Below are 26,019 nucleotides of genomic sequence, written 5' to 3' on the forward strand. Positions count from 1 at the left end.
TTGGGGCGTGCGAAGGGTGTTTTTTTTTTTTTTTTTTTATGGAAAATGTCGTAAAAGCGGATGGGACCTTGTCTTCCTGGGCTGTGCCGAGCACCGGTCTTGCTGTTACCTTCGGGAAGTTTTATGTTGTATTAAAATTGTTCCTTGGGACGTGCTGCGGCGTGGGGTCTTGTGAAACAGAGAGGCTGGACGAGGCTGGATGAGGGCAGGGAGTGGGTTCTGGAGGGGATCCTCGTGCAGTGCCTGGTGCAGTGCTTAACGCCCATTGCAGTGCCCCCTTGCAGTCCCTGTTGCAGTGCCCATACAACGCCCACTGCAGTGCCTGTAGTACTGCGTGGTGCAATGCTCAATGCCCGTTGAAGCACCTGTGCAATGCCCATTGCAGAGCCCATTGCAGTGCATGGTGCAAATGAATGCCTGCTGCAGTGCCCGTGTAATGCTCATGCAGTGCCTGCTGCAGTGCCCAATGCTCGCTGCAGTGCCCAGTGCATTGCTCAATGCCTGGTGCAATGTTAAATGCCCGGTGCAGCCCCCATGTGATGCCCAGTGCAATGCCTGGTTCAGTGCCTGGTGCAATGCTCAATACCGTTGCAACCGCTGTACAATGCCCGGCGCAATGCCTGGTGCAGTCCCCATGCAGTGCCTAGTGCAATGCGCAGTGCAATGCTCAATGCCCGGTGCATCCCCCATGCAATGCCTGGTGCAATGCTCAATGCCTGGTGCAGCTCCTGTGCAATGCCCGTTGCAATGCCTGTTGCAGCGCCCGTGCAATGCCCAGTGCATCCCCCATGCAATGCCCAGTGCAATGTTCAATGCCTGTTGCAGCCCCTGTGCACTGCCCCGTGCAATGCCTGGTGCAATTCTTAATGCCCGGTGCAATGCTCAGTGCCTGGTGCAGCCCCCGTGCAACGCCCGGTGCAATGCTCAATGCCTCAATGCAGCCCCCGTGCAATGCCCGGTGCAATGCTTAATGCCCGGTGCAATGCTCAGTGCCGTTGCACGCCCCGTGCAGTGCCCGGTGCAATGCCCGGTGCAATGCTCAATGCCCGGTGCAGCCCCCGTGCAGTGCCCGGTGCAATGCTCAATGCCTCAATGCAGCCCCCGTGCAATGCCCGGTGCAATGCTTAATGCCCGGTGCAATGCTCAGTGCCGTTGCAAGCCCCGTGCAGTGCCCGGTGCAATGCCCGGTGCAATGCTCAATGCCCGGTGCAGTGCCCGGTGCTCGATGCCCGCTGCCCGCGCACTGCCCCGTGCCCGGTGCCGCCCCGCGCCGCGCCACTTCCCTCTCCCGCCACCAGGGGGCGCCCCCGCTCCCTTCTCCCGTTCCCTCCTCCCCAGCCGCCGCTCGGCTCTTTCCGGAGCGGCTCGGCCGAGGGGCGTGGCCCCGGGCGGCGGGGAAGGGGCGTGGCCACGGGCCCTCCGCAACCCTTCGGAACCCTTCGGAAGCCTTCGGAACCCTTCGGAGCCTTTCGGAGCCTTTCGGAGCCCTTCGGGGCTGTTCGGCCTCGTTCGGCCCTTTCCGGGGCGGGCTCGGGCCGTTCCGGCGCCGTTCGGGCCCTTCGGAGGCAGCAGCGGGGCTGGAGGCGAGCGGCGGCGGCGGCCCGGGGGGGCGGCGGAGAGGTGGGAACGGGACCGGGACCGGGGACGGGAGGGGGGCGGGAGGGGGTGGGGAAGCGCCTGGGGGGGGCTGAGGGGGAGCTGCGGGGCCTGAGGGGGCTCTGGGGGGGCTCTGGGGGTGGGCAGCGGGGCCTGAGGGGGCTCTGAGGAGGCCCTGGGGGGGGTAAAGGGCCCTGAGGGGGCTCTGAGGGGGTTCTGGGGGGGCTCTGAGGGGGGCAGCTGGGCCCTAAGGGGGTCTTGAGGGGGTCCTGAAAGGGGACAGCGCCTGAGGGGGCCCTGAGAGGGTCCTGAGGGGACCCTCAGGGGGTCCTGGGGGGGGGGGGGCAGCGCCTGAGGGGGTCCTCAGGGGGCCCTCAGAGGGTCCAGGGGGGGTCTTGAGGGGGCCCTGGAGGGGAGCAGAGCGTCCTGAGGGGGGCGCAGTAGACCCTGAGGGGGTGAAATGGGCCTTAAAGGGGTCCTAAAGGGGACAACGAGCCCTGAAGGGGTCTTGGGGGGGGGCACAGCGCCTGATCGGGCCCAGGCCCTGTTCCCCGTCCCCTCCTGGGGCTGTGCTGAGGCGTCCCCGTCCCCTCCGTGTCCCTCAGCACTACCGGGGCCGTCGCTGCCCCCCCTCAGCCTGCAGAGCCCCCCCCAAGGTCCCATTGCAGGGACCCCTCTGGGTGCAGCCGGGGGTCGTGGGCAGCCTGTGTGAGGGCTGGGGCTGCTGCTCAGCGCCGTGGTGCTGGGCTGAGCTTCCCCAGCATGGGGCTCGGTGCCCTGGGGGGGGGGGTCGCCGACAGCTCGCCCCCCAAATCCTGGCTCCTGGGATGGGGCCAACGCGGCTCCTTGCAGCGGGGTCCGTGCCCTGCGTGCCTCAGGGACGCTCCTCGGCCCCTCGAAGGGGAAGTTTCCCATGGCCACAGACTTGCGAAAGGGAGAGGAATGGGAAATAAAAGCTGGGGGGGGGGGGAAATAATGCCTGAAGGAGCGGTGCGGGAGCTGGAGCGGCGCCGTGGAGCCCCCGTGTGCCCGGTGTGGCGGGGGAATGGCTGCCTCGCCCGCCGTCAGCGCCCGGTTTTTATTGCCAGAGCAGCTCCGGGGCCCGCTGGGGAGCTGGCCCTGTGACTTTCCCCTCTGTGAGAGCGAGAGAATGGAGACAGCTGAGTAAATATAGCCTAAATCGTCGCTTTCCCGGCCCTTCCGCCCGCCCTTCCCTCGCATGCGAAGGGGCTGGGGTGTCCCGGAGGCTGGTTTGGCCTCTGCTCCAGTCCCTGCCCCTTCCATGATGTGGGAAAGTCCACGGGATGGTTGGGTTTCTTTGGTGACTCTCGGCTCTGACGCGCACAAATCCTGCTTCCAATTCCCCCTGCGGCGCTCGGCGGCGCCTGGCTCCTCCCGGGGGGGCGACCGCTGCCCCCAGACCCTCCTTTTTTTATTTATTTATTTATTTTATTTTTTTTTTTTAACCCCTTAGGAAAAAGGGGTTGGGAACGTGGTCAAATCCTCTCTGCCCCTCCGTCGGTTCTTGCTGGACAAAAGCTCCGGGCTGGGAGAGAAAAACCGCAGCTCAGCTGGAATGCAGCGGGGAGCCGAGCCAGCTCGGAGCGGTGGCAGAGTGCCGGCGCTTCGGTGTGTTTATAATATTAAAAAAAAAAAGAAAAAGGAGTATTTATAATATCGGGGGCTCTTTGAATTCCTCCGAGGATATCTGGAGCCGCGGCTCGGCGCTGGAGCCACAGGGTGAGGGGAGATAAAAAAAGGAGGGAAGGAGCCGCGGGGTTTGGTGTCAGCCCCTACCCTAAGAACCCTGCCCTGCTGCTGCGGTTCCCTCTCACCTCGTGGGTCATTTCGTGCTGTGGCTGTGCTCAGAGGGCTCCTAACAAATTGTCACAGCGATCCCAGGGATCCCAGATCCCAGAGGGACCTGGTGCCAGGCACGTCGCCCTTCTCCACTTCGTGCCGGCGAGGGAAAGCTTCCAGCCGAGCACAAGGCAGTGAGGAGGAGAAAGCTCCTGAGGTGGGTGAGCTCCAGAGGGAGCAAGAAGGGCGCTGGGTGAGGAGAAACCTGAGCAATTCCTCCCAAACTTCCCAAAGCACGAGGTCGGCAGCGGTCACGTATTCGGAGGAGTAACCGCGGCGTCCCCGGAGAGCTGCTGCTCGCGGGGCCCTGCTGCGTGCTCTGCTGCACCAGAAGTGGGTTTTGGTGAGAAAAGAGCTGGAAATGGCTTCGGCTGCTCTGTGCCCCTCCCCACGAGGCTTGGGGCAGAGGCAGCCCCGGCTCGGGACGGCGCTCGCTGCTCGGAGGGAAGCGCCAGGCAGCCTGGAAGCACAAACCCCAACCCTGAACCGTTTTTATTTCTCCCCCTGGTTCCATCGCCCTCCTTTCTCACCAAAAAAAAGGTTCCTTCTCCTTCTTTGCAGCCCCCTGACACGCAGCACCTCGCGGCTCAGGCCTTGATTTGGAGCTGGGTTCCCCCCCCCCCCAAGGATCTGATGTAACTTGGACGCGTTTGGCCGTGCAGGCTGTCACAAACATTCCCTTTTTTTTTATTATTTTTTTCAAATATTTTTATGCATTCTTTCGCCTCGCTGGAGGGAAAGCGACGCTTCGGCTCGCTTCGAGTCGAGCTGCACTTTGAACCGCGCTCGGAGCTGGCTCGAGAAGCCCAGGAACCGCGTTTTCAGCCTTAAGATGCTTTTCTTTAGGCACCAAAAGCCTCGCAATGTGCTTTTTGTTCCGAGCTGATGCGTCCAACAAAGCAAGTCCTGACAGCAGCCCATGAATCGCCCGATTGTTTCTGGGCACGGCGATAGCTGGACCGAAGGTATTTCGATGCCTGATGGCAGGGGGGGGTTTTGGGGGGAGCCCACCGAGCACAGACACACACAGGAGGCTTCCTCCCTGCGAGCCTGGAGCCGGGCCCAGCCAAAATTTTGCCGGAGAGCTGCTGGAAACCCGGCGCACGCAGAGCCCCCAGCTCCAGACGTGTGCTTGCAGCGGGCAGGCTCGTGCGTGTCCCGTGCTCCAAGCACCTCCTGCCTCCTTCCCGAGCTCGCCTTCCCTCCAAACATCTATTTAAGGGCTTGGGGAAACGCGTGGTCCCTTCCCCCTCCCCAAAAACACGCCTGCTCCCTGCCGTGGGATTTGTGGGGTTGGGGGCCGGCTGCTCCTCGCCCTCCGTCACCGCTCGCAGCACGGGGAGGCCGGGGAGCCTGGCGCTGGGTGAATTCCCCCCAGATTTTTGGGTGCTGGGGCGTGGGGAGCAGGGCAGCCCAGAGCCAGGGCTGCGAGCAGCTCTCCTCGCCTTGTGCAAGAGCCGGCGCCGGGCTGGAGGGAGCCAGAAGCTGTGGGACCTGCTCCTCGGGGAGCCTCGGGAGCTCCGGGGCCACGCTCTGCTCTCCAAAGCCACTGAACGAGTTCGCCTCGGTGCCAAAATCCCGGCGTGGAAGCCGGGGAGGTGCCGGCCCCGCTGCCTCGGGGCACGTTTTGGGCTCTGTCCTCGCCGGGATTGCTCTGCCTCAGACCCCGGTAGGCAGAGCTCAGAGGGGCGAGGGGCAGGCGGCGGAGCACGGCCGTAAATCTGCGCTCTGGGTCGTGGGGTTGTATTTTCCTGGCCGGGATGGGATTTGGGAAGCAGGTGAGGTTTGGGTTTCTGGGCAGAAGCAGCTCGAGCCGTCAGCAGGACCCGCAGTGTTTCGGCAGGGGCACTGGGAGCACTGGGAGCACTGGTTTCCAGCTGCGGCCGCCCCGTTGCCTTCGAGGTCCCTTCCTCAGCACTGGGGCTCGCCCAGCTCAGCCCGAGGGAGCTGGAAAGGGCAGGGAGGGGATGGGAAAGGGGCCGTGCATGGCTGGGGGGCAATGCCCCGGCTCAGCAGCCCTCCAACAACATGTTACAACCCAGGTCTGTTCATTTTGGTGGCTTTTTGGGCCGGGCAGGCACCCTCATCCTTCCATTTCTCTCTATTTCAATAGCTCAGAGGCAGGTAGGAGCTCGAAGCAGGCTCGAAGGCTTCTAAAGATTCAATTTCACCAGAAAAGGTGAAATTCCCTGGGCACCACCTCCCGCATAAAGGCCGTCCTGTCCCTCTCGCTGCGCCCTCGCTCGCAGAAGCTGCGTGGAGAAGCAGGGGAGGAGACGTCCTCCCTGTGAGCAGCCGCCGGCTCCTCTCTCCCCTTTATGGTTGTTTTTTTTTGTGTTTTTGGAGTGCAAATTCGCTCTTAGCATGTCCTGGCAAGGAGCGCCCGGATGCAGGGCTCGGCAGGAGCCTGGCAGGGCGAGGAGCGAGCGCTGCCTCACCGGCACAAGCCCCCTGCTCCATCCTGGGGGGCTCGGGGCGCCGTGCTGGGTGGCGACACTCCACATTTTTCTCCCCGCAGGTGCTGGGGAGGCAGAAGCAGCATGCCCTGTGGCTCTCGGCTCGAAGCTCTCACCCTCCAGGCTCCGGGAAAGCCGCCTCTCTTGTGGTGAACGGGACCCGGCTGCGTTTCTCCGCCGCATGCCCTCTCGCGAGCGCTGGATTATGGTCGTCTCCTTCTCCCTCTGCTCCATCATCTGGCTGAATCGCGGCTTCAAGCTGAGGAAAAGGGGCTGCACCTAAGCACCCCGGGGCGCGCTGGGACCGGGCTCCCCGAGGCGCCGCTTCGTGCAGAGACCTCTGGAGAGCGCCGATGGGGGAGAGCTGCCCCTGAGGGCTCGCCTCTCCACGCAGAGAAAGCTCGGAGCCGCTCTCGCCATGGCCGAGAGGATGGGCAGCACCGATGGCTTCCAGTACCGCGCCCTCTACCCCTACCGCAAGGAGCGCGAGGAGGACATCGACCTGCTGCCCGGAGACATCCTGGTGGTCAGCAAGGGGGCCCTGCAAGCTTTGGGCTTCAAAGACGGCGACGAGCAGAACCCCAACCAGATCGGCTGGATCCTGGGAGTCAACGAGAGGACCAAGCAGAAGGGCGACTTCCCCGGCACCTACGTGGAGTACGTGGGGCCCGTGAAGATCTCCGTCCCTTCGCACCGGCCTCGGGTGCAGAGACCCCTGCCCGCCACACCGGGGGCCGGCGGCTGCCGGCTGCAGGAGGCTCCAGAGCAAGGTAAGCCCTGCCAAGTGCCTCTTTCACTGCCCGGGAGCTGAGCTGCTCGGGTTTTGTGTGCTCACGCTCAGCCTTGGCCAAAAAGGCAAGTTCTTTGTTCCTGCCGTGCTCTGAGCTCCTTGGTGCTGCTTCTCAGGGCGAGCCCCGTCCCGCTGTAACCTCTCCAAAATCCTTCCCTGGCCCACGACCAGCCCCACGGATCCCCTCTCCCTGCCCCGCCGAGGTTTTGCCCCGCTCCTTCCCTCAAGAAAAAAAAACCCTGACCTCTCCCACCCGCCTCCCTGCCTCTGCCGCTCCCTGCCAAGCGCCTCCTGGCCCCGCTGAGACGCACAATTCCTCCTCTCTGGGCAGGAGGAGAAAAGTCCGGGTGGAGAAGAGGACTTGCAGAGCTGCAGCTAATCGCTCGCCTGCCTGGCACCGCTCCCTGTCCACGGGTGGCAGGGCTGGGGCTGGGCACGGGCACAGCCGGGCTTGGCACTGCCTGGAGAGCTGCATCCTGTGCATTTTCTGCCTTTTTCTTTCTTTTCTGTCCCATCAGACGCTGGACGGACCCTCTTTGGGGTCCTGAGGGGTGGAAAGGAGCACGGGGCAGGGTGCTGGGGCCGGGTGTCTTGCTGTTGCACCCCTCGGGGTTGGGGACATCTCCAACTTGGGGACTCTGGGGTGGCCGTGTCGGCCCTGGCGCGTTTTATTTATTTAATTTATATATTTTTTTGCAACCCTGAAGTTGTACGGAAGCCAAGCCCGTGGTAGTTCTTCGCGGTCTGCCTGCCCCGCTGGGGTGAGGCCTGCCTGGGAGGTGCACAGACGGCTCCTGGCTGCCCCCACGCAGCTCGCAGCCGCCTCAATTCCTGCCCTGCTCCTTCCCGGGGCTGTCCTGGCCTCCAGCGGTCCCTCAGCCCCTCCGCCACACACGGGTGCACGGCCACGAGGAAGAGCAGCGAGGCCTGGCTCTTTCCGAGGCTGAATTTGAGCCCCTGGTGTTGGCGTTCACCTTCTGCAGAGAGCACGAGCGGAAAATGCGGCTCGGAAATATTTCTGCAGCCGCCCCGGCTGCGCTCTGAGTGCCCTTGTTCCCTCGGCCCTGCCCGGAGCACGGCGGGCTCAGGACCCGCTGCTGGCAGCCAAAAACACGAGCTGCTGCCTGCTGAAGTGGCACATTCCCAGCCGGGCCACGTGGGGAGCTCAGCTTTTTTACTTCTCCCTTCCGAGGGTCAGGCCCAGCCCCAAGCAGCACCGTGCAGGGCCCCGTCCTGCCCCGGGGACACCGCGGTGACTCTTTGCACGGCCCTGCTGTGCTTGTGGGGTCCTCCTGCAGCAGTTTGGGGTCTCGCCGAGCTGCTCCTTTCTCCTCAGCAATGCCCCGAGCTGCTTTGTCCCCCCTTTTGAGGCCGTGGGGCCACGAGGTTCAGCCGGGCACACACTGGGCAAGTTGTGGTCACAGCCGTGACACCGGGGCCACATTTCACAACAAGGAGCAACCTTTTGGCTCTGCTTCAATCCAGCAGCCCGTGCTGGCTGTCCCTGGTGCTGGGGGAGCCTCGTGCCCTGCCTGGTGCTCAACCTTTCTCTGCTCTCGCTCCCTCTGGCAGCCTCGCGGCCGGGCGTGCGCGCTCCTGCCCCGGCCTGCGTCACCCTGAGCGCAGGGAAAGGTGCCCGGGGCCCTGCCGAGCCAGCCCCGAAGCCACCACGCCGCAGCACGTAGGCTCCCCGCCTTGGCAGCTCCTCCACACGGCCCCGTGATCCAGCTGCAGCTCCCAGCTCTGGCTCCAGCTCGCCGAGAGGCGCCTCGGGCACAGCAGCAGCAGCAGCAGCAGCAGCCCCGGCGGGCGGCGTGCCGCAACCCTTCCCACGCTGCCCCCACCCCATTACAGACCCGAGGCGGCGCTGAAACGCCGCTGCTCCACGCGGGGCCGTGCCCTGGGTCCTCGTGGAGAGGGTTTGGGAGCTCTCGGCTGCGGTGGGGAGGCCTCGTGGGGCTCGGGCACGTGGAAATCGCCACCTGCCCGCGGCTCCCCCCACCCCAAAGGGCAGCGGGGTCCCGTGCTCTGGGTTCCCGTGCCCCGTAACAGCTTGCACGGAGGAGGCCGTGGGGTAGCGGGGAGGGGGAGGCAGCGAGAGGGCCGGTTTCCATGTTCAGCGAGCAATCGAGGGCAGGAATTTGCTGACGCAGCGCTCTGCCTGAATCGCTGCATTAATCACAGCTCAGCGCCGCGAGCGAGCTCCCCGGCCGCGCCGCTCTGCCAGCCCCGTGCCGCATCCTGGCCCGGGCAGAGGCTGAGCCTGGCCGGAGCCCCGGAGCCCCAGTAACCCCTGCGGTGCTTGCCCGGGTGTCCTCAGTCCCTGAGGTGCTCGGGGAGGTAAATTCAGCTCCGCAGAAAGCAGCGGGGATCCCTCAACGTGCGCACACTGCGCTGTGCTCTGTAGGGCTCCGAACGAGGCTGGGCTCAACAAGTGCTGTGTGGGTTTTGGGGCCAGCTCGTGGGCTCCGTGCGGTGTTTGCGGGGCTGTGGCTGGCAGCAGGGGCCGGGCTTTCCCTGCTCAGGGACGCCACTGCTGGGAGCAGCGTTGGTTGTGTCCATCCCTGGCTCTGCTGCGGGCCGAGCTGGATCTGATATCTCTCTCTCTCCCTCCTCCCCAGGGTCTCCTCTCCCCGACCTGCAGGAGCAGTTCAGTCCCCCGGAGGTCGCGCCGCCGCTGCTGGTGAAGCTGGTGGAAGCTATCGAGAAGAAAGGTGGGGGCCCGAGAGCCGCGGCGAGGCCGGGGGGGGGGAAGGCAGCTGCTGTGCAAAGCTGCTGGCGTTGGTCCGAGCTCAGCGCGACACGCGGCACGCAGCTGCCTGCAGGAGGGGGGCCTCCCGCTCCTCCCTGGCCTCAAATTCAGGTCCCCAGGGTCCGGCCTGACCCCACTGTGCTGTCCTGATCCGAATTGCTCGTGTTGCAGCGCTGGGTCCGCAGCGGGACGCCCACACAGCCCGGCTGGGTGCTGGGCAAGCTCTCCTGGGGGCTACAGAGCACCCTACCCTAAATCCGTGCCACGAGGGCGCTGAGCCAGGGCTTGGAGCTGCAGCGGGGGTGTCCCGGGGGGGCACGGGGGGGCTGTGGCAGCATCTGTGGGAGCCAGCTGGGCTGGCAGCGGGGCTGGCAACGGGGCTGGCTGCGAAACGGCCGCGCGCGAGCCGCGGGGCTCGCAGCTCACAGCTCACAGCAGCCTCCTCGCTTCCGCAGGGTTAGACAGCGAGATGTTGTACAGGACATCTGGCTCCGAACTGAGGCAAGCTCTGAGAACCGGTAAGAACCAGCTCGTCGCGGCGAGGAGGCGAACGGGCTCAGATGGAGGAGATTAGGGGATGTGACAGCGCCAGCACTAATGCAATCCAGGCAGGGCTCGCCTGTCCCCGGCAGTTCCTGACTGCCGGCACGCTGCCTGCGGGGCTGGGCCTGCCCTGTCCTGCCCCGGCCCCTTCTTTTTTCGTGCTGGGGACGGGATGGGACAGGACGGGGGGATTCCTGCTGTGGGGTGAAGGGACGCAGCGCCAGCTGGGGGGCTCGCAGTGAATTCCCCACACGTCTCCTGCTGTCTCTTCGGGGCGCCCTGCGCTCAGGGTGCTGCGGAGGCTCCTCTGGCTCTGTCCTGCCACGAACGAGCAGGGGAGGATCTCGGAGCTCAGCCTGGGGGCTGGAGCCGTGGCTCTGCTGGGCCTCTTCCAGCACCACGCTGCCTTCTTTGCTTCCACTCCTCATGAACCCGAGCTGAGCGGTGCTGTCAGCTCTTCCTGCCGGCGGTGTGTGCTGTCCTGACAGCCTGAGCCTTGCATTTGTGGGGCAGCACGGGTGGGGGGAGGCATTTTCCTCACGTTTTCCCCATATGTGGCCAGTCGGCTGTCTCCCTCTCCGCACACATCTCTAACAGCAGCAGCAAAGAACAAAGCTCTGACCTGCAGAAGGTGCGGGCACACCAAATTACCTCTGTGCCCTCCTGGGGGAGCTTGAGGCAGCATGATGTGGGACATGGGCACGTCGAGGAGGTCTTGGTCGCGTGGGCTGCTTGGCTCAGAGAGCTCTGTGCTCCCCTGGGGGTCTCGTGTGCTGCATCCCAGGCTCTTTGGCTGGCCGGGGGGGTTGCAGCGAGCGTGGGCTGCGTCTCCTGCAGGAGCAGAGCTTGCAGTGAGTTCAGGGCTGTTTGTGCAGATCCCCGCAGCCCACCCGTGCCTGGGGTTTTGTGGCTGCTTTGTGGCCTGACCCCAGCTGCCTGGCTTCACCGTGCTGACCCCCCCCAAACTCGCTGCTCTCCTGCTGTGCCGCGGGATGGCTGCGAGGTGCTGGCAGCACCGGGGCTGCCTCCTGGGCGCCCGGGGTGTGCGCCCACCACCCATGGGAGATCTCTGCCCCGGCAGATTGGAGCCTGGGTGACCTGGAGCCCTTCGACGTGCACTCTCTGGGCGAGGCGCTGCGCGGCTACCTGCAGGACCTGCCCTCCCCCGTGGTGCCCGTGGCGGTGCACGGAGACATCCTTCGTGTCCTGCAGGGTAAGGGCCTCCCCGGCCACGCTTGGGAACGGGGACACGGGTGGGATGGATGCGTTGGGGTTACTAAAACAGATCCTGTCCCTATGGGGTCTGTCACACGGCCTCTGCTGCTGACAGCGCTCCCACCCCGCAGCTGCCAGCGCGTGGAGCGCGGTACCGGCTGTCCCAGCCCTCCCCATCGTGTCTTGCTTCTCTCCCCAGAGGTTCCCCAGCCGGAGAATTGCCGGAAACAGCTGCTGCTGGCCCTGGAGTCGCCTGCGGTCCCGCTCCAGAACACGCTCACCCTGCAGTTCCTGCTCCGGCATCTGGGGAAGGTATCACAGCAGGCCGAGAGCAACAACCTCCACCCTCGGGCCCTGGGAGAGATTTTTGGCCCCCTTCTCCTCCGGCTGCCTGGCGCCAGGTACGTGAGGCTCTCGGGTCCCTGCCGTGTGCCCCGTGCCGGCCGCTTTGCCTGCCAGGACGAGGAGCCCAGGCTGATCTCACTGGTTCCTCTCTCCCCGCAGCCCAGAGCTGAGCCCTGACTTCTCCGTGCTTTTTCTGGAGATGCTTCTGCAGCTGAAGGAGTTGGAGCCGGAACAGCTGCCTCCAGGTACCGTCCCCAGTGGCTGAAACGCCCCCTTGGGGCCCGAGGCGCTGCCGTTTGTGCTCCGTGGGCGTGGATTTTGCCTCCACAAGCAGATTGCCGAGGGCTTTCTGTAGCCCAGCTGTGCTCGGATGCCTCCTGGAGGTGCTGATCTCGTGCTGTAGATGTGCCTGGAGCAGCTCCTGGCAGCGCAGCGGCCGAGTGGGGCTTCCCAGGACAGTCACTGCGGGGAGAGGGGGACTTGGAGCTCCAAGGGTGGGGAGCTGGGATTTGGGCCAGCCCGAATTCAAGCCCTCCTCAACCCTGCTTCTCTTACAGCGTTGCCTCCAAAGCCTCCTAAGCCAAAGCCCAGCGCCGCCAGCCTGGCCAACGGGAACAGCGTGCCCTTGCAGGACGCCGAGTGGTACTGGGGTGACATTTCCCGGTAAGGGGGTGGCCGGCAGCTCCAGCTCTGTGTGCCCACCCTGTCGGGTTCAGGGCAGCTCTGGCTGTGCCTCACAAGCCGTGACAATCATCCCTGTCCCTCGCAGGGAGGAAGTGAACGAGAAGCTGCGGGACACGCCGGACGGTACCTTCCTGGTGCGGGATGCTTCCAGCAAGATCCAGGGCGAGTACACGCTCACGCTCAGGTAGGAAACTGGGATCTCCCAGAGCCTCTGCTGCTCTGGGGCGAAGCTGTCAGCCCGTGTCCCTGTGCTTGTGGCAGCTGGGACGTCGGGCTGGCGCAAGGGACACATCCAGGCTGGTGCGGGGCGCTGCGGTGGTGATAAACACCCCCTGCTCTCCCCTCCTCTCTGCAGGAAAGGAGGCAACAACAAACTGATCAAGATCTTCCACCGGGAAGGCAAGTACGGCTTCTCGGAGCCCCTGACTTTTGGCTCGGTGGTGGAGCTCATCACACATTACCGGCACGAGTCGCTCGCCCAGTACAACGCCAAGCTGGACACGCGGCTGCTCTACCCCATCTCCAAGTACCAGCAGGTGAGGTCCGTGCTGCAGGGACAGCCCAAACCAGGGGCATCCATCATCCCGGCCCTCTGGTAGACGCAGCACCTCTTCCCCGTGCTGGGACGTTGCTTTGGGGGGCACCCTGCAGGGCTGGTGGGGTTTTTTGGGGGCCTGTTACCTTGTAGAGGGGCAGGAGCGGGTCCTGACTGAGGCTGTGTGTTTGGCAGGACCAAGTGGTGAAAGAGGACAGCGTGGAAGCCGTGGGAGAGCAGCTGAAAGTCTATCACCAGCAGTACCAGGACAAGAGCTGGGAGTACGACCTGCTGTACGAGGAGTACACGCGCACGTCCCAGGTACGCGTCCCCAGGGGGCACACACGGGGCACAGAGAGCAGAGGCTGGGCACCCACTGCCCCATTTGTCTGCTCCTGGGTTCCGGGGGGCTCCTCAGAGAACAGGCTTTGAAGTGGGGGATATTTTGACTGCACCGAGGACGGTGCTGGATGGGGAGGGGGGTGGGAAGGGGCTGCAGACAGGCGGAAACCCGCCCAAATCCTCACTGCTTCTTCAGCTCTCCCCTCTCTCCGAATTCAGGAGCTGCAGATGAAGAGGACGGCAATCGAGGCCTTCAACGAGACGATCAAGATCTTCGAGGAGCAGTGTCAGACGCAGGAGAAGTGCAGCAAGGAGTACATCGAGCGCTTCCGGAGGGAGGGCAACGAGAAGGAGGTGCAGCGGTGAGGACTGGGGGCAGCAGTGACCTGCCCTGCCCGGGGAAGGGCTCCTGGGGCTGGGGGGGGATCGTGGGGGCTCGGGGCAGAGCTGAGTTACGCGCTGTCCTCGTCGCTCCTGCTGCGGGCGGGAGCTGGCAGGCTGCCTCCTCCGCCTCCCCCACCTTGGCTCACAGCCGAATTTCCCCCCCTCCCTTCCCCCTTTCCTTTCTCCTCCTCCCAGGATCCTCATGAACTCGGAGAAGCTGAAATCTCGCATCACGGAGATTCACGACAGCAAGATGAAGCTGGAGCAGGACCTGAAGAAACAAGCCTCGGAAAACCGGGAGATCGACAAGCGCATGAACAGCCTCAAGCCTGACCTCATGCAGCTGCGCAAACTGCGGGACCAGTACTTGGTGTAGGTAGCTCCTACCCCCGTGGAGGGCTGGCAGAGGGGCCCTGCTTCCCCTCCAGCCCGGCCCAGGAGCCTTCCAGCTGGCTCCTCGAGGGCTTTGAGGCTTGTTGGACCGGCTGGCAGGGCTGCTGCGTGCAGCGGCTTCAGGGAATGGCGGCTTCTCAAAGGGGGGAGGCTGCTGCCCTCTGGCGATGGCTGCGTGAGCGCTGCCTCTCCTGAGCTCTGCCTCTCCTTCCCCAGGTGGCTGACGCAGAAAGGTGCCCGGCAGAAGAAAATCAACGAGTGGCTGGGCATCAAGAACGAGACGGAGGAGTGAGTGTCCCCGCTTGCGTGTCGGGGGGCGTGAGGGGGGCTGATCCAGAGCCTCGGGCAAATCCCATCGCCCTGTCTGGGAGCTGAGGATGAATTCCGTGCTGGGAGGAGTGCTGGCAGCTACCGGCGGGAGGGGAGATGCTGGGGGGGCCACGTGCCTGAAGCGAGGGGCCCTGACACCCTGCGTGTGCTCGATTGCAGTCAGTACTCCATGATGGACGACGAGGAGGAGCTGCCTCACCACGAGGAGCGGACGTGGTACGTGGGGAAGATCAACCGGCTGCAGGCCGAGGAGATGCTGTGCGGCAAGCGGGACGGCACCTTCCTGATCCGCGAGAGCAGCCAGAAGGGGTGCTACGCCTGCTCCGTGGTGTGAGTACCTCCGTGGGGCCGGGGCTGCCACCTCGACTCTGGGAGACATGTGGGGAGCACAGACGGGCAGAGGGAGACGTGGCGGGATGGGGCTGGCACCCGTGTCGCCCTGCCCTTCTCCTGCCAGCTGCTGGAGGCTGGCGGAGGCGTCAGCTGGCAGGCTGGGCTTCCCCCAGGTCTCCCGTCTGCCTTCAGCTCCTCGTGCCAGGGCCAGACGTGGCTTTGGGCTGCTCCTGCTTGTGCCCCACTGTCACTTTCCCTGGGGGGGTTCCTCGCTCGCCGCTAACCCACGCTCCCTTCTCTCCCCGGCAGGGTGGACGGCGACACCAAGCACTGCGTCATCTACAAGACGGCGTCTGGCTACGGCTTCGCGGAGCCCTACAACCTCTATGCCTCCCTCAAGGACCTGGTCTTGCACTACAAGCACACGTCCCTGGTGCAGCACAATGACTCCCTGAATGTCACGCTGGCTCACCCGGTCCTTTCCCAGCCACCCGCCAGATGAGCAGCCCGTGCACAACACAACAGCTGCCTTCAGCTTCTCCCCAGGGCACTGCTTTCTGGCTCTGGACTCTTGCACCCTGTATAATTGAGTCTCTGTGCTCCTGCCCCTCCAGAGCCTCCGAGATGTCTGTGACCGTTCCTGGTGTCCCTTTTTGGTCAGTAGCTGAAACCCGTGTTGGCTGATGGGACAAAAAGGCTGGGCTGTTGCCTCCCAGTGGGCTCCAGTCCTTAGGAGGTGGGATCCAGTTGGAATTGAACCGCCGTGGGCGAGCACAGCCCTTCCCCTTCCCCGACAAACAGGTCAGACCCCTTCTTGCTGGCAGGTTGCCCCGCTATGCATCACCGTAGAGCTAGATCCCGATTCCCCTGCGCTCCGGTGCAGGTCACTGCTGCTCTGGGCGAGGGGCTCCCTGCCCCGGGCGCTGGAGAAGGCAGAGGAGGAGCCTCCGCCGAGCGTATGCCTCCTCCGCTCTCCCTTCCCTCGGTGACTTCGCGGGCTGGGGTGGGAGCTGGTGTCTGGTACGAGGGCTGCTGCTCCGCTGTGCAGAGACTCGGTTTCACCAAGAAAAAAGTGTCCGTGGGGCGGCGGGCGTGCTGGGGAGGGGGCTTCATGGCCGAGGTCCCCGCTCCGTGCTGTGCCCCTTCTCCCTGATTTATTCCCTGGTGTCGTAGCCACCTCCTGAGCGTTGCTGCCAGGGGAGGGAGGACCCGGCAGGCGACGAATCTCTCACCTTAGTCGTGCCAACTAAGCTGTGAAACCCCCGTCGGTACCCGGGGCGCGCAGCTCTTTGTTCTCCTGGTTGTCTTTGGTGAATCTCTGCGAGCGCAACCCGTTGAAGCTAACTGTAGCTCTGTAAATATGGTTCTTTTTTGTAATCAGCTGCTTTCTACCTAGTCCCGGCGGGTGCTCAGCTCCCACTCCCACCTGCAAGCGCGTGGGCAGCATCCATCTGGGCTGCTGCAGGGCTCGGCTCCTGCCAGCGTGAGCAGGAGGGGGTTCGGAGCCCGCCGCACACTATGAGCCCGATGCAAAATGAAGGACCTCTGCTGCAGGAGGACGGTATCTCCGCTGGGCCTAGGGGGCCTTAGCACGTAGAAATGTATATGCATGATGTGGAACTGTGTATGCAAAGCACTTATATTCGTCAGTACTGTATGGGGACTGTACGGGGAGGGGGGGGGGGGGGACGCTGTAGGGGTGCCCCTCGCGGCTGGCAGGCACGGGCAGGGCTTTGCAGAAAAATTTCTGCAGAAATTTTTGCAGGAACTTTGCAGAAATTGCTGAGCGCAGAGGGCGCGGGGGGTTGTAAAAGCTGCACCCGAGCCTGCGAGCCGAGGCCGTGGTGGTTTCTGCTTTACGGGGTTATCCGGTCTGCCTGGATTGAGCAGAGCGTTGCTCGTCCTCTCTGATTTGCCTGAGAGGCTCTTCCCCTTCCCTTGCCGGGACCTCCGGAAGGGCTGGGGGATGCTGTAGGTTTTGCTGCTTCTGCTTTGCGTTGCAGCTCGCTCTGCGGGGCGCCCTGCACACCCGGTGCCAGAGCACGGTGCGTTCGCATGTCCTCTGCCTGCGTCCCATCCTCCACGCACCGCCTGCAGCAGGGCCTGCCCCGTTCCTATCCCTCGCTCTCCCTCTTCCCCCGGTCACCTCTGCTGCTCACGCAGGTCCGGGACGGTTCCCAGATCCTTTTGGATCCTTTTGGGGTCTGGGGTTGTTGGGGCAAACGTCACGTCCCCCTTGTTTGTGGCAGCTCCCCCACGCTCGGCTGTACAGACCCCGTTCCCTGCTCTGTGGCCCTGGGCTCTGTTTTGGGGTTCCCCTCTTTTTGCCAGTGCTCGGTGCTATCGCTTGGGGGCTCACCTGGCAAAAGCCAGCAGTGGCAGTTAAGGGAATGGTTTGGGCTCAGAAACACGAGATCGGGGCATGGCCACCAAACCCCGTGCTCAGAGCGCAGACACGGAGCCCCAACAGGGTCTGTGGGGTGCTGGGACACCCCAAAGCCTTGGGCCAGGCTCCTGCCCTGCAGGGTGGGCTGTGGTGGGTTCCTCCAGCCCCTTTCCCCCCCCCACAACCCCACCTTGCTGAGCTCGGGGCCGGTCCCACGCCAGCCACCGCGTTTGGGAGTCCGCGTCTCGGCGCTTCGCTCGGTGCTTCCCCAGGGCTTTGCTGCCGAGGAAATTCCAGCTTCCCGTGACAGCGTTGGTTTTTTTTTTTTTTAAATTTTACCCTCCTGGCCGAATTTCTGCTTCTCCCCACGCCGTCCCTTCCTGCCCCCAGCTGCAGCAGGACCGTGGTGGCCCCGCCGCGTCTTCCAGCGCCGCCCTCACCGCGGGGCTGGCCCCAGCGGGGCCGTGCTCGTGGTCTCGCGTGCAGCGAGGAGGAACGGGCCCTTCCCCAGGGCTGCCATTTCCCCGACAGTGCTCGATTCGGCTCTCAGAACCGCTGCTTCGCCCCTCTGTCCCCGTCGGGTGGAAGAACCAAGCCCCGAGCTCCCTGCAGCGCGGCTCCCCCGGAATAAGCTAGTTTGTGATTTGTCTTTTTGATGCTTTCGCTCGTGCTTGTCCGCGCCTCCGGGTTAACCAGGTAGTGATGTGTTTTCGAGGCCCTGGGCTGTGCTTTGCTGCTTGTCACCCGCATGTCCCCCACCCAAAACCGCGTGCCCACGTCCCACGGGTGCACCGCGGCCGTCCCTGCTCCTTGGGGCACAGCTCGGCCCTTCCAGGGGGCGAGGGCAGCCCCCGGCATCGCGGCAAGGTCCCAAAAATCCGCGTCCAACCCCTCCTGCTTCGGGTCGGCTCGCGTTGCTCCGAGCCCCCCGCCGTAACCCCGAGGGCTCTCGTGTCACCGGAGAGTGGCCGGAGGTGGCACGGGTGTCCCCGACCGCTTTGTGCTCGGAGAGGACGTGGCGGCTGTGTGAGCGCTACTGAGATTTTTTAGTTCTTTAGGTATATGCAATAATAAATACTCTAACTTGCCACTTCAGCTGTTCGTTACCAGCAGTAGTTCTCTTTGCTCTTTCTGTTGATGTTTACTAATGTAAACCCAGTATTTGTTACTGTAAGGATTTTTGTACGGTACTTCGAAAAAAGGAAGAAAAAAGGAAAAAAAAAACAAAAACACAAATAAAACAGAATTAATGATGTGGCTGTGGCCGTTTCTTTGGGGGGGAGCAGGGGTCTCCCAGGGGACCAGAGGCAGGAAAGGGCAGAGGGGGGGGCCCAAAGGGGCAAGAACTGTCCGGAAATGCCTGGCTGCAACCAGCAGGGGAAGTACCAGCTTCCTCCTCCTCTGCCCCCAAAACCAAACCCAGGAACGGGTTTGGGCAGCACCCACGGCCCTGGTGCAGAGCCGTGGGGCTGGGGGTGCTTGGCAGGGGCTCAGAGCACGGCCAGGGCTGCCCCCAGCTGCTTGGGACACGCCGAGCCCCGCAGCCTCCGCGCCGCTCGGGGTTGAATTTCAGCCCGTGACCTGTTGCAACCGGCCCGTGCACGGCAAAACAACACCCCCAGCGGGGCTGGGCTGGGCGCCTGCACCCCAAATCCTAAACATGCAGGGTCTGCGCCTTCACCCCGCCACGCTGACCCTTGGCACGTGCAGCAGGGCAGCAAGGACGAGGGGACGGAGCCGTGGCCCCGCGTGTGAGTCAGCAGCGGCGGCGTCACGAGGAGGAGGAGGGCGAGCGGGGCAGGAAGGGTGCGCGGAGGCGGGCGCAGCCGAGCTTTAAAAGTCCTCCCGGGGACGGGGACAGGCTCGCCTCTGCTCTGGCTCCCGGCCACCCCGCCGTCCCCATGGCACCCGCATTGGCCCTGCTGGCCCTGCTGGCCCCGGGGCTGGTGGTGGTGGCCCTGCCTGCCTGTGACTACCCGGCCCACCTCTGGTGCAGCTCGCGGGAGATCGCCGTCGCCTGCCAGGTCAGAGCCACGGGGCTGGTGCCAGGGCTGCCGCCCCCCCCAAGGCTGCGGTGACAGCCCGGTTTTGGGGGACACATCCCACCGAAATGGCATGCACGGGAGGCTCTGCACACAGCGGTGCTGAGCGGGGCTGGGACTGGGTTGTGCGGGACCACGGCCGTGCAGTGTCCGTACCCGGTGCCTGAGCCGGCTCCGAGCATCCCTTTGGCACGGCGCGGGGATGCTCGGGGTCCCTGCATCCAGTGGGCCCCGCGGCGCTCCCTGACATCCCCGGGGCAGAGTCGTGCTGCAGCCGGACCTCGCTCCATCCCCGCGCTTTGTTGCCACTTCTCCTTTTTCAGCACGAACCAGCTTTCAGCTTATTCTGCCGTGAATTGCCGGACAGTGAGACCGCTGCCAAGGCGGGGCTGGCAGCACCCTGTGAGCCCGGACGGGCTGCAGCCCACCCGGTGGTGGGTGCTGTGCTCCCGCCCAGGAAAGTCCTGGCCCCGTTGGCTGTACTTTTCCCCAAAATACATTGGGGAAGTTCCTGTGGAAAGCCCCAGCGCTGTGTGACGGCGGCACGTGGAATCCTGCAGCCGCAGGACGCCCCCAGCCTCTTTCGCTTCCCTCCCAGCCCCGGGGGGCTGCATGCACAGCCCCTTCTCGCCCCCATCCCAGCAGCTTTACCCCATCCCCTGCGCACACAGGCGGCTGCAGCCTCCCCCCGTTGCATCTCCCTGTACCCCAAAACCTTCTGCACGCAGGCGGAGAGCCGCTGTGCCAACCTCTCGCACCCCACGGCTCCTCCCGTGGAGCTGAGCCTCTACTACGAGAGCTTGTGCCCGGCATGCCGCGGCTTCCTGGTGGAGCAGCTCTTCACCACCTGGCTGCTGCTGCCCAGCGAGACCATGAACATCACACTGGTGCCGTACGGCAACGCGCAGGTAGGAGCCGTCCCGCGCCGTGCCCACGCCGCCGGTGCTGCCGGCCCCGCTCAGACCGGTTCGTCCCGCAGGAGAAGAAGGTCGGCGGCAAGTGGCAGTTCCAGTGCCAGCACGGCTCGGAGGAGTGCTTGGGCAACATGATCCAGGTGAGCCGTGCTGCCTCCCCATCCTCATCCCGGTGCTGTGAGCACTGGGGGGGGGGGATCCTCACCGCTCCCCCGTCCCCGTTCCCATCCCCGCAGGCCTGCCTGATGCACGAGGGCGAGAACTTCACCACCTACTTCCCCGTCATCTTCTGCATGGAGTCGGGCACCTCCGCCACCAAAAACCTGGAGGCCGTACGTCCCCGTCCCTGTCCCCCTGACACCACGGGGTCGCCCCCACCGTGCTGACCCGTGCCCCGTGCTCTATGTGCCCCCCCCCCGGCAGTGCCTGCAGGTCTATGCCCCGCAGCTGGACGCGGGGCGCATCGCCGCCTGCGTGCGCGGGGACCTGGGGACCGCGCTGATGCACCGCAACGCCCAGCTGACCGAGGCGCTCGACCCGCCGCACCAATACGTCCCCTGGATCGTCGTCAACGGGGTAAGGGGGGGGCTCAAAGGGGCTTGGGGGGGCCGTGAGGAGCCCGTTATGATGAGCCCTTCACCCCGGTGTCCTGCAGAAGCACACGGACGAGCTGCAGGAGCAGGCGCAGCGCTCGCTGCTGAGGCTGGTGTGCCAGCTCTACCAGGTGGGACGGGGACACCGAGGTGCCAAGGGGGGGCTGTGGGGACGTGCCCCCCGCCCTGCCGGGCACTACCGGCCGCTGTGTGGCAGGGGGAGAAGCCCGAGGGCTGCCAGAGCGCCGTGGAACCGAAGCCCAGCGCGGTCTGCAAGCGCTGAGACACGGCGGACGAGTGCGGCTGGGAGCACCGAGGAGCAAGAGGGGAATAAAGAGAAATGTGTTGTGGAACGAGAAACGGCCCCCGAGTGCTGTGCTGGACCGGGGGGGGCGCTGGGGGCTGGGGACGAGGCGTTGGGGACAAGACGGGGCCATTGGGGACAGCCTCGCTTCGTGTCATGGCGGCCGCCCGCTGCCCTGTACGTGTCATGGCGGCCCCCAGTGCGTCTCTGTACGTGTCATGGCGGCCCCCTTGTGTCCCTGTACGTGTCATGGCGGCCGCCGGAAGCCGGAAGTTTTCCGTCCCTGAATGCGCTCCCCCGCCCCTCGTCAACGCGGGCGGGTGGCGGAACGCGCGGCGGTGAGCGGTGGGGGGGGGCACGGGGAACTGGGAGAACTGGGGGGACTGGGGGGAACTGGGAGGAACTGGGGGGGCACAGAGGGGATGGGGGGGGGCGCCCCGTGGGGAATTGGGGTGTACAGGGGGAACTGGGAGGGCTGGATGGTTCCGTGTGGGGTTACTGGGAGGGACTGGGGGGAACTGGGAGGGACTGGGGGAACTGGGAGATGTGGAGGGGGGCGATTGGGGGGCATGGATGTAACTGGGGAGGGTCCGGGGGGGCTGAAGGAGGACCGGGAGGGCTCCCAGTGGGAACTGGGGGAGCACAGGGGGAACTGGGAGGGCTGGAGGGTTCCATATGGGGTTACTGGGAGGGACTGGGGTAACTGGGAGGGACTGGGGTAACTGGGAGATGTGTGGGGGTGACTGGGGGGCACAGATATAGCTAGGGGAGTCCGGGGGGGGGGCTGAAGGAGGACTGGGAGGGCTCCCAGTGGGAACTGGGGGGCACAGGGGGAACTGGGAGGGTCCCATATGGGATTACTGGGGTAACTGGGAGATGGGGAGGGGGTGACTGGGGACATGGATATAAATGGGAGGGGTCCGGGGGGGGACTGAAGGAGGACTGGGAGGGCTCCCAGTGGGAACTGGGGGCATGGCGTGGCTAACTGGGGACACAGGGGTAACTGGGGGGGGACTGGTTGGGTACATTAGGGGTGACTGAGGGGGGCTTGGGGTAACTGGGCAACTGGGGGGGGAGTCCCAAGGGGTAAGGGGAGGGGGCACAGGGTGACTGGGGGGCACTGGGGTGACTGGGGGTGGCCCAGCAGGGGTAACGGCAGACAGGGGGAGCCAAAGGGGGAGGACTGGGCAGCACCACGTGGCTAACTGGGACCTACTGGGCGAGTCCATAGCGTAACTGGGGCTGACTGGGCAGCACAGGGGGTGTCCAACACAGCTACCTGCAGCAACCACTGGCCAAACTGGGAGCACTGGGCCACAGAGGACCAAAGATCCACGCAGGGGGGTGGGCGGTGTGCTCCATCCCACAACCGTGGGGCTGTCCCCACGCCCCCTACAGTGCTCACCACCCCCCGTTAACCCCCTCATAACCCCTCCTGTATCCCCCCCAAATTTAGGGATGCTGGCGCGGGGCCGCCGGCTGCTGCAGCCCCTGTTCGGCGGCCGCCTGCTGCTGCTGACCAACACGGCGAGCTGCGGGGCGCTGCTGGCCGCCGGCGACACCCTGCAGCAGGCATGGCACCTCCGCCAACACCCCGAGGACCAGCGCCAGGCGGCACGCACAGGTGACAAAGCTTGGGGTGGGGACACACGGGGGGACACCCATCCCGCTCCCCAAAAAAAAAACCCGCCTCAATTCCTGCCCCGCATCGCTGCGGGCTGGGATCGCGGCGGGGTTGGGATCGCGGGTCCCCGGGGGCCGGATCTCGTTACGGGGCCTCGTTAATAATGTAAAAAGGGGGTGTGTGTGTGTATGGGGGGGGGTCAGGGTGGCCTTAATAATGCAGGGGGGGGGGTGTCGCCTTGCAGGGCGCATGTTCGCCGTGGGCTGCAGCATGGGGCCGCTGATGCACTTCTGGTACCTCTGGCTGGACACCGCCTTCCCGGCGCGGGGCGTGCGGGGGCTGAGGACGGTGCTGAAGAAAGTCCTCATCGACCAGCTGGTGGCATCGCCTGCCCTGGGAGCCTGGTACTTCCTAGGTGTGGGGGTGACACTCGTCCTGGGGGGGGTGACACGTATCCTCAGTCACCCCAGACCCCCCCCCCGTGGGCGCTGCTGACGCCGCTTCTCCCGCAGGCATGGGCACGCTGGAGGGGCAGAGCCTGGAGGCGAGCTGGGAGGAGCTCAAGGAGAAATTTTGGAGTTCTATAAGGTAAACCCAGGCCCTTCGGCTCGTCCCCGAGTCCCTCAAGGTGCCCTGCTCCCGCTGGGGGGGCAGCTGGTGGCTCTGTGCCCCCCCCCCAATTCCCCGCAGGCTGACTGGTGCGTGTGGCCGGCGGCGCAGCTCCTCAATTTCCTCTACGTGCCCCCCAAATTTCGGGTGGTTTACGTCAACGTGGTGACGCTGGGCTGGGACACCTACCTCTCCTACCTCAAGCACAGGGTGAGCTCCGTCCCCGGTCCCCCCACGTTTGCCACGGGCCGGATTGCAGCGCGCGAGCCCCGTTTTTGGTGTTTTTTTTTTTGGATTTTTTAGCCCAAACCGGCACCGAGCACGGAGCAGGAGGCGCAGAGCGGGAAGCAGCGCGGTGCTGGGATGTAGCAGCGTGGAGAAGCCGCTCCCGAAACCTGCGATGCCTCCAGCAGCTCCTGCCCCTGCTGCTGGGGGCTGGGGGCAGGCAGCACCCCCGCGAGGTGGGGCAGGATCCGGCCCCGTGGTGGGCACGGCCTGGGAGCCACCGCTGGTGACAGCCACAGCCAGGGGCTGCTGCAGATCCCGCTGATTAACTCATTTACTGTCAGTAATTAGGGGGCTGTGATTTAACAAACGGGGTAGGGGAGAAGCACTCAGCGCCCCAGGGACAGGCACAGCGTCTCCTGCCCCTTGTCCCCTCCCCAGGAGCCCCGGCAGAGCCCCCCCAGGCTCTGATATGAAATTTGTTCTGGTTTTGGCCATATTGACAGAAGCAGAGCCAAAACTGAGGAGTTGGGGGCCGGTTCCCACTGTCAGTGGCACCTGCACCCAAATCAGTCTTGGTGCCACAGCAAAAAATCCTTCACTTGCCCCTGGTGGCTCCCCAGGAACAATCTGTGCCCCCCCCCTCACCTAGAATCCCATTTATTTTCAGCCTCCGGTGCCTAAATCTTCTCCTTTTCTACCTGAAAGGTGCCTTCCTTGCAGCTCCAGCCTCATCATGCACTGCTGGGGGGGCTATTTGCAGAATGCTAATTGTCAAAACCAATTAATCTCCCCCCTCTCAGCTTGAAATTACCCCTTCACGCCGCCCCCCACCCCCCAAGGACAAGGGGCAGCCGCTGATCAGCATCGCTTTTATTTCTTCACACCATTTTCTTTTAATACAGTGATTTTTAGGAAATTGTACCCTTTTGACACTTCTTTTTTTTACTTTTTTTCTTTTTTTTTTTTTTTTTGACGTTTGTACAGTACGGTGGTAACTCTTCCATCAGTAAACTTCACAAAAAAGAGGAAAAAGGGGAAGGGTGGTGGTGGTGGGGGGGGGGGAGGACCACGGTACCACAGTGAGAGGAGAAAGGGGAGGGGGGGGGGGAGGAAAAAAAAACAACAAAAAAACTGTAAAATAAAGACACAGCGCTCCGGGAAAAAATAAATAGAGGGGAGCAAGACCTCGGGGTCGGTCGTTGCTGGAGGAATATCCACGTATTCACAGTCTCCACAGAAGCATGGTAACTATAGGACCAGGCGAGGAGCCGGGCGCGCTGCAGCAGCCGTGACGCTCGCCCCTATTCCCCAAACCGGAGGTGGAGGGGGGGTTTTTGGGGGGGTCCACGGGGTTTGGTCGGTGCTCCAGCTCCGCCAGCCCCTTGCTTGGTCCTGAAAAACCTTTAAATAAAGAGCGTGGGGAGTGCTGCTCACCAGGTAAGCACAGCGAGGAATGGGGGGGGGGGGGGGACGCAGCGACGGGGGCACGGCACAGCGCACGTCCTACGGCTATTTACAGGGACTCCTATGTACAGGGAGGAAGACAGCGAGGGGGGGGGGCGGGGGGGCATAAATTAGCATCTGTTTATACAAATGGGTGAGGGGGGGAGCAGCCAGCCAGCTGGGGAGGGGGCACCGGGCAGCCAAAAGACCCCCAAGGGCTCTCCGGGCAGGCGCTGCCCCCGTAATGGGGATGGGGGTGTCAGGTCCCGGCCCCCCTCCCCATCACCCTGCAAGCAAAACGGCAAAAAAAAAGTGTTTTTTCTGAGCGATTTGGGCTCGGAGGGCAATGGGAAGGGGGTGGGGGTTTCCTCCTACCATCCCAGGCTTAAAAATAAATAAAGGGGAAAAGGGGGAGGGGGGGGGGCACAGCCTAATCGATAAGGGGGGGGGGGTGGGAAAAAGGGGCAGGCGCCAACCCTTTGGGGAGCCTGCGAGGTATCAGCAGCAAAAAGCCCCCCCTGGGGGGAAAAAAAAGGGGGGTGCTGGGGTGTGTGGGGGGGGGGCTGGGGGGGGGAGGGACGGATACGTGCACCGAGCGGGGTGGGGGGGGGGGGGGGGGCCCCTAGCAGGCACAGTCCTGGTGCGGGGGGGCCTGCTGGTCCGTCAGCTGGGGGCCCTGCTTGGCGCCGGTGACGGCGGGGTCGGCCGTGTCCAGCGACTCCGACATCTTCTCGCAGATGATGTCCACCAGCCGCTCGAACGTCTGCTTGACGTTGATGTTGTCCTTGGCGCTGGCCTCGAAGAACTCGAAGCCTGGAGATGAGGAGTGGGGGGTTAATATTATTTGGGGGGGGGGGGGGGGGGGGGGGGCAGCCCGGGACCCCGCTACGGCCCCGGTGATGCTCGCAGCCTCCCACCGGGGACGTTTCTCTGCTCCTCCTCCTCCTCTTCCTCCTCCTCCCATTAAATATTCCCCGATGCTTGGGCTCAGCCTGCTCAGAGCAGGGCCAGACCCACCCCAATCCCACCCTATAGCGCGCAGCGAGCTTACAACCCCCAAAACCCACCCAAAGCAAGCATTCACAGCACCACACCACCTTATTTTCCCCGCATATTCCCATAATACATCCATTTTTTTTTTTGGTGCAGGGCCAGCGCTTGCAATTTAAGCAGCGTTACCCAAAATTTCCAAGAATTGCAGGCGGGGACGGGACTCACCCAGGTGCTCGGCGAGCTGGCGGCCCTTCTCGGCCGACACCACGCGCTCGTCCTCCATGTCACACTTGTTCCCCACCAGCAGGACCTGCGCGTTGTCCCA

At 64.2% G+C, this 26,019-nt stretch overlaps 4 protein-coding genes across 4 annotated transcripts; 3 read left to right on the forward strand and 1 right to left on the reverse strand.

Moving 5' to 3' along the window:
• Positions 1–1,540: 1,540 nt before the first annotated feature.
• Positions 1,541–18,199, forward strand: PIK3R2 (phosphoinositide-3-kinase regulatory subunit 2). The gene is made up of 16 exons (XM_084302933.1): positions 1,541–1,620; positions 5,975–6,682; positions 9,324–9,416; positions 9,910–9,972; positions 11,079–11,210; positions 11,412–11,613; positions 11,717–11,802; positions 12,115–12,220; positions 12,327–12,425; positions 12,597–12,777; positions 12,972–13,097; positions 13,338–13,480; positions 13,698–13,874; positions 14,112–14,183; positions 14,385–14,555; positions 14,868–18,199. Exons 2-16 carry the CDS (start codon positions 6,331–6,333, stop codon positions 15,058–15,060), a joined length of 2,196 nt encoding a protein of 731 aa, XP_084159059.1. The 5' UTR covers positions 1,541–1,620; positions 5,975–6,330; the 3' UTR covers positions 15,061–18,199.
• Positions 18,200–18,561: 362 nt separating this feature from the next.
• IFI30 (IFI30 lysosomal thiol reductase) lies at positions 18,562–20,844 on the forward strand. The gene is made up of 7 exons (XM_084302913.1): positions 18,562–18,968; positions 19,715–19,894; positions 19,966–20,040; positions 20,137–20,232; positions 20,324–20,476; positions 20,556–20,624; positions 20,711–20,844. Exons 1-7 carry the CDS (start codon positions 18,846–18,848, stop codon positions 20,774–20,776), a joined length of 762 nt encoding a protein of 253 aa, XP_084159039.1. The 5' UTR covers positions 18,562–18,845; the 3' UTR covers positions 20,777–20,844.
• A 248-nt stretch (positions 20,845–21,092) lies between these two features.
• Positions 21,093–23,472, forward strand: MPV17L2 (MPV17 mitochondrial inner membrane protein like 2). Its single transcript, XM_084302647.1, is given in 7 exon segments — positions 21,093–21,135; positions 22,254–22,421; positions 22,666–22,836; positions 22,934–22,995; positions 23,001–23,009; positions 23,112–23,240; positions 23,334–23,472. Coding segments are annotated over 6 exon segments (603 nt in total). The 5' UTR covers positions 21,093–21,135; positions 22,254–22,255; the 3' UTR covers positions 23,400–23,472.
• A 1,839-nt stretch (positions 23,473–25,311) lies between these two features.
• RAB3A (RAB3A, member RAS oncogene family) lies at positions 25,312–26,013 on the reverse strand. The gene is made up of 2 exons (XM_084302653.1): positions 25,920–26,013; positions 25,312–25,514 (listed from the first exon to the last, which is right to left on the reverse strand). Exons 1-2 carry the CDS (start codon positions 25,975–25,977, stop codon positions 25,324–25,326), a joined length of 249 nt encoding a protein of 82 aa, XP_084158779.1. The 5' UTR covers positions 25,978–26,013; the 3' UTR covers positions 25,312–25,323.
• Positions 26,014–26,019: the final 6 nt, after the last annotated feature.

This window comes from Netta rufina (assembly GCF_964035555.1).
Source record: "Netta rufina genome assembly, chromosome: 28".
NCBI classification, from domain to species: Eukaryota; Metazoa; Chordata; class Aves; order Anseriformes; family Anatidae; genus Netta; species Netta rufina.

Excerpts from the sequence above, each read along its gene's own strand:
- PIK3R2 (XM_084302933.1), top strand. The coding sequence starts at position 6,331 with ATGGCCGAGAGGATGGGCAGCACCGATGGCTTCCAGTACCGCGCCCTC. Across the intron at positions 12,778-12,971 it reads CCATCTCCAAGTACCAGCAG|GACCAAGTGGTGAAAGAGGA; the intron begins GTGAGGTCCGTG and ends TGTGTTTGGCAG. Across the intron at positions 13,481-13,697 it reads AACGAGAAGGAGGTGCAGCG|GATCCTCATGAACTCGGAGA; the intron begins GTGAGGACTGGG and ends TCCTCCTCCCAG.
- IFI30 (XM_084302913.1), top strand. The coding sequence starts at position 18,846 with ATGGCACCCGCATTGGCCCTGCTGGCCCTGCTGGCCCCGGGGCTGGTG. Across the intron at positions 19,895-19,965 it reads TGCCGTACGGCAACGCGCAG|GAGAAGAAGGTCGGCGGCAA; the intron begins GTAGGAGCCGTC and ends TTCGTCCCGCAG. Across the intron at positions 20,041-20,136 it reads GCTTGGGCAACATGATCCAG|GCCTGCCTGATGCACGAGGG; the intron begins GTGAGCCGTGCT and ends CCATCCCCGCAG.
- RAB3A (XM_084302653.1), bottom strand. The coding sequence starts at position 25,977 with ATGGAGGACGAGCGCGTGGTGTCGGCCGAGAAGGGCCGCCAGCTCGCC. Across the intron at positions 25,515-25,919 it reads CCAGCTCGCCGAGCACCTGG|GCTTCGAGTTCTTCGAGGCC; the intron begins GTGAGTCCCGTC and ends CCTCATCTCCAG.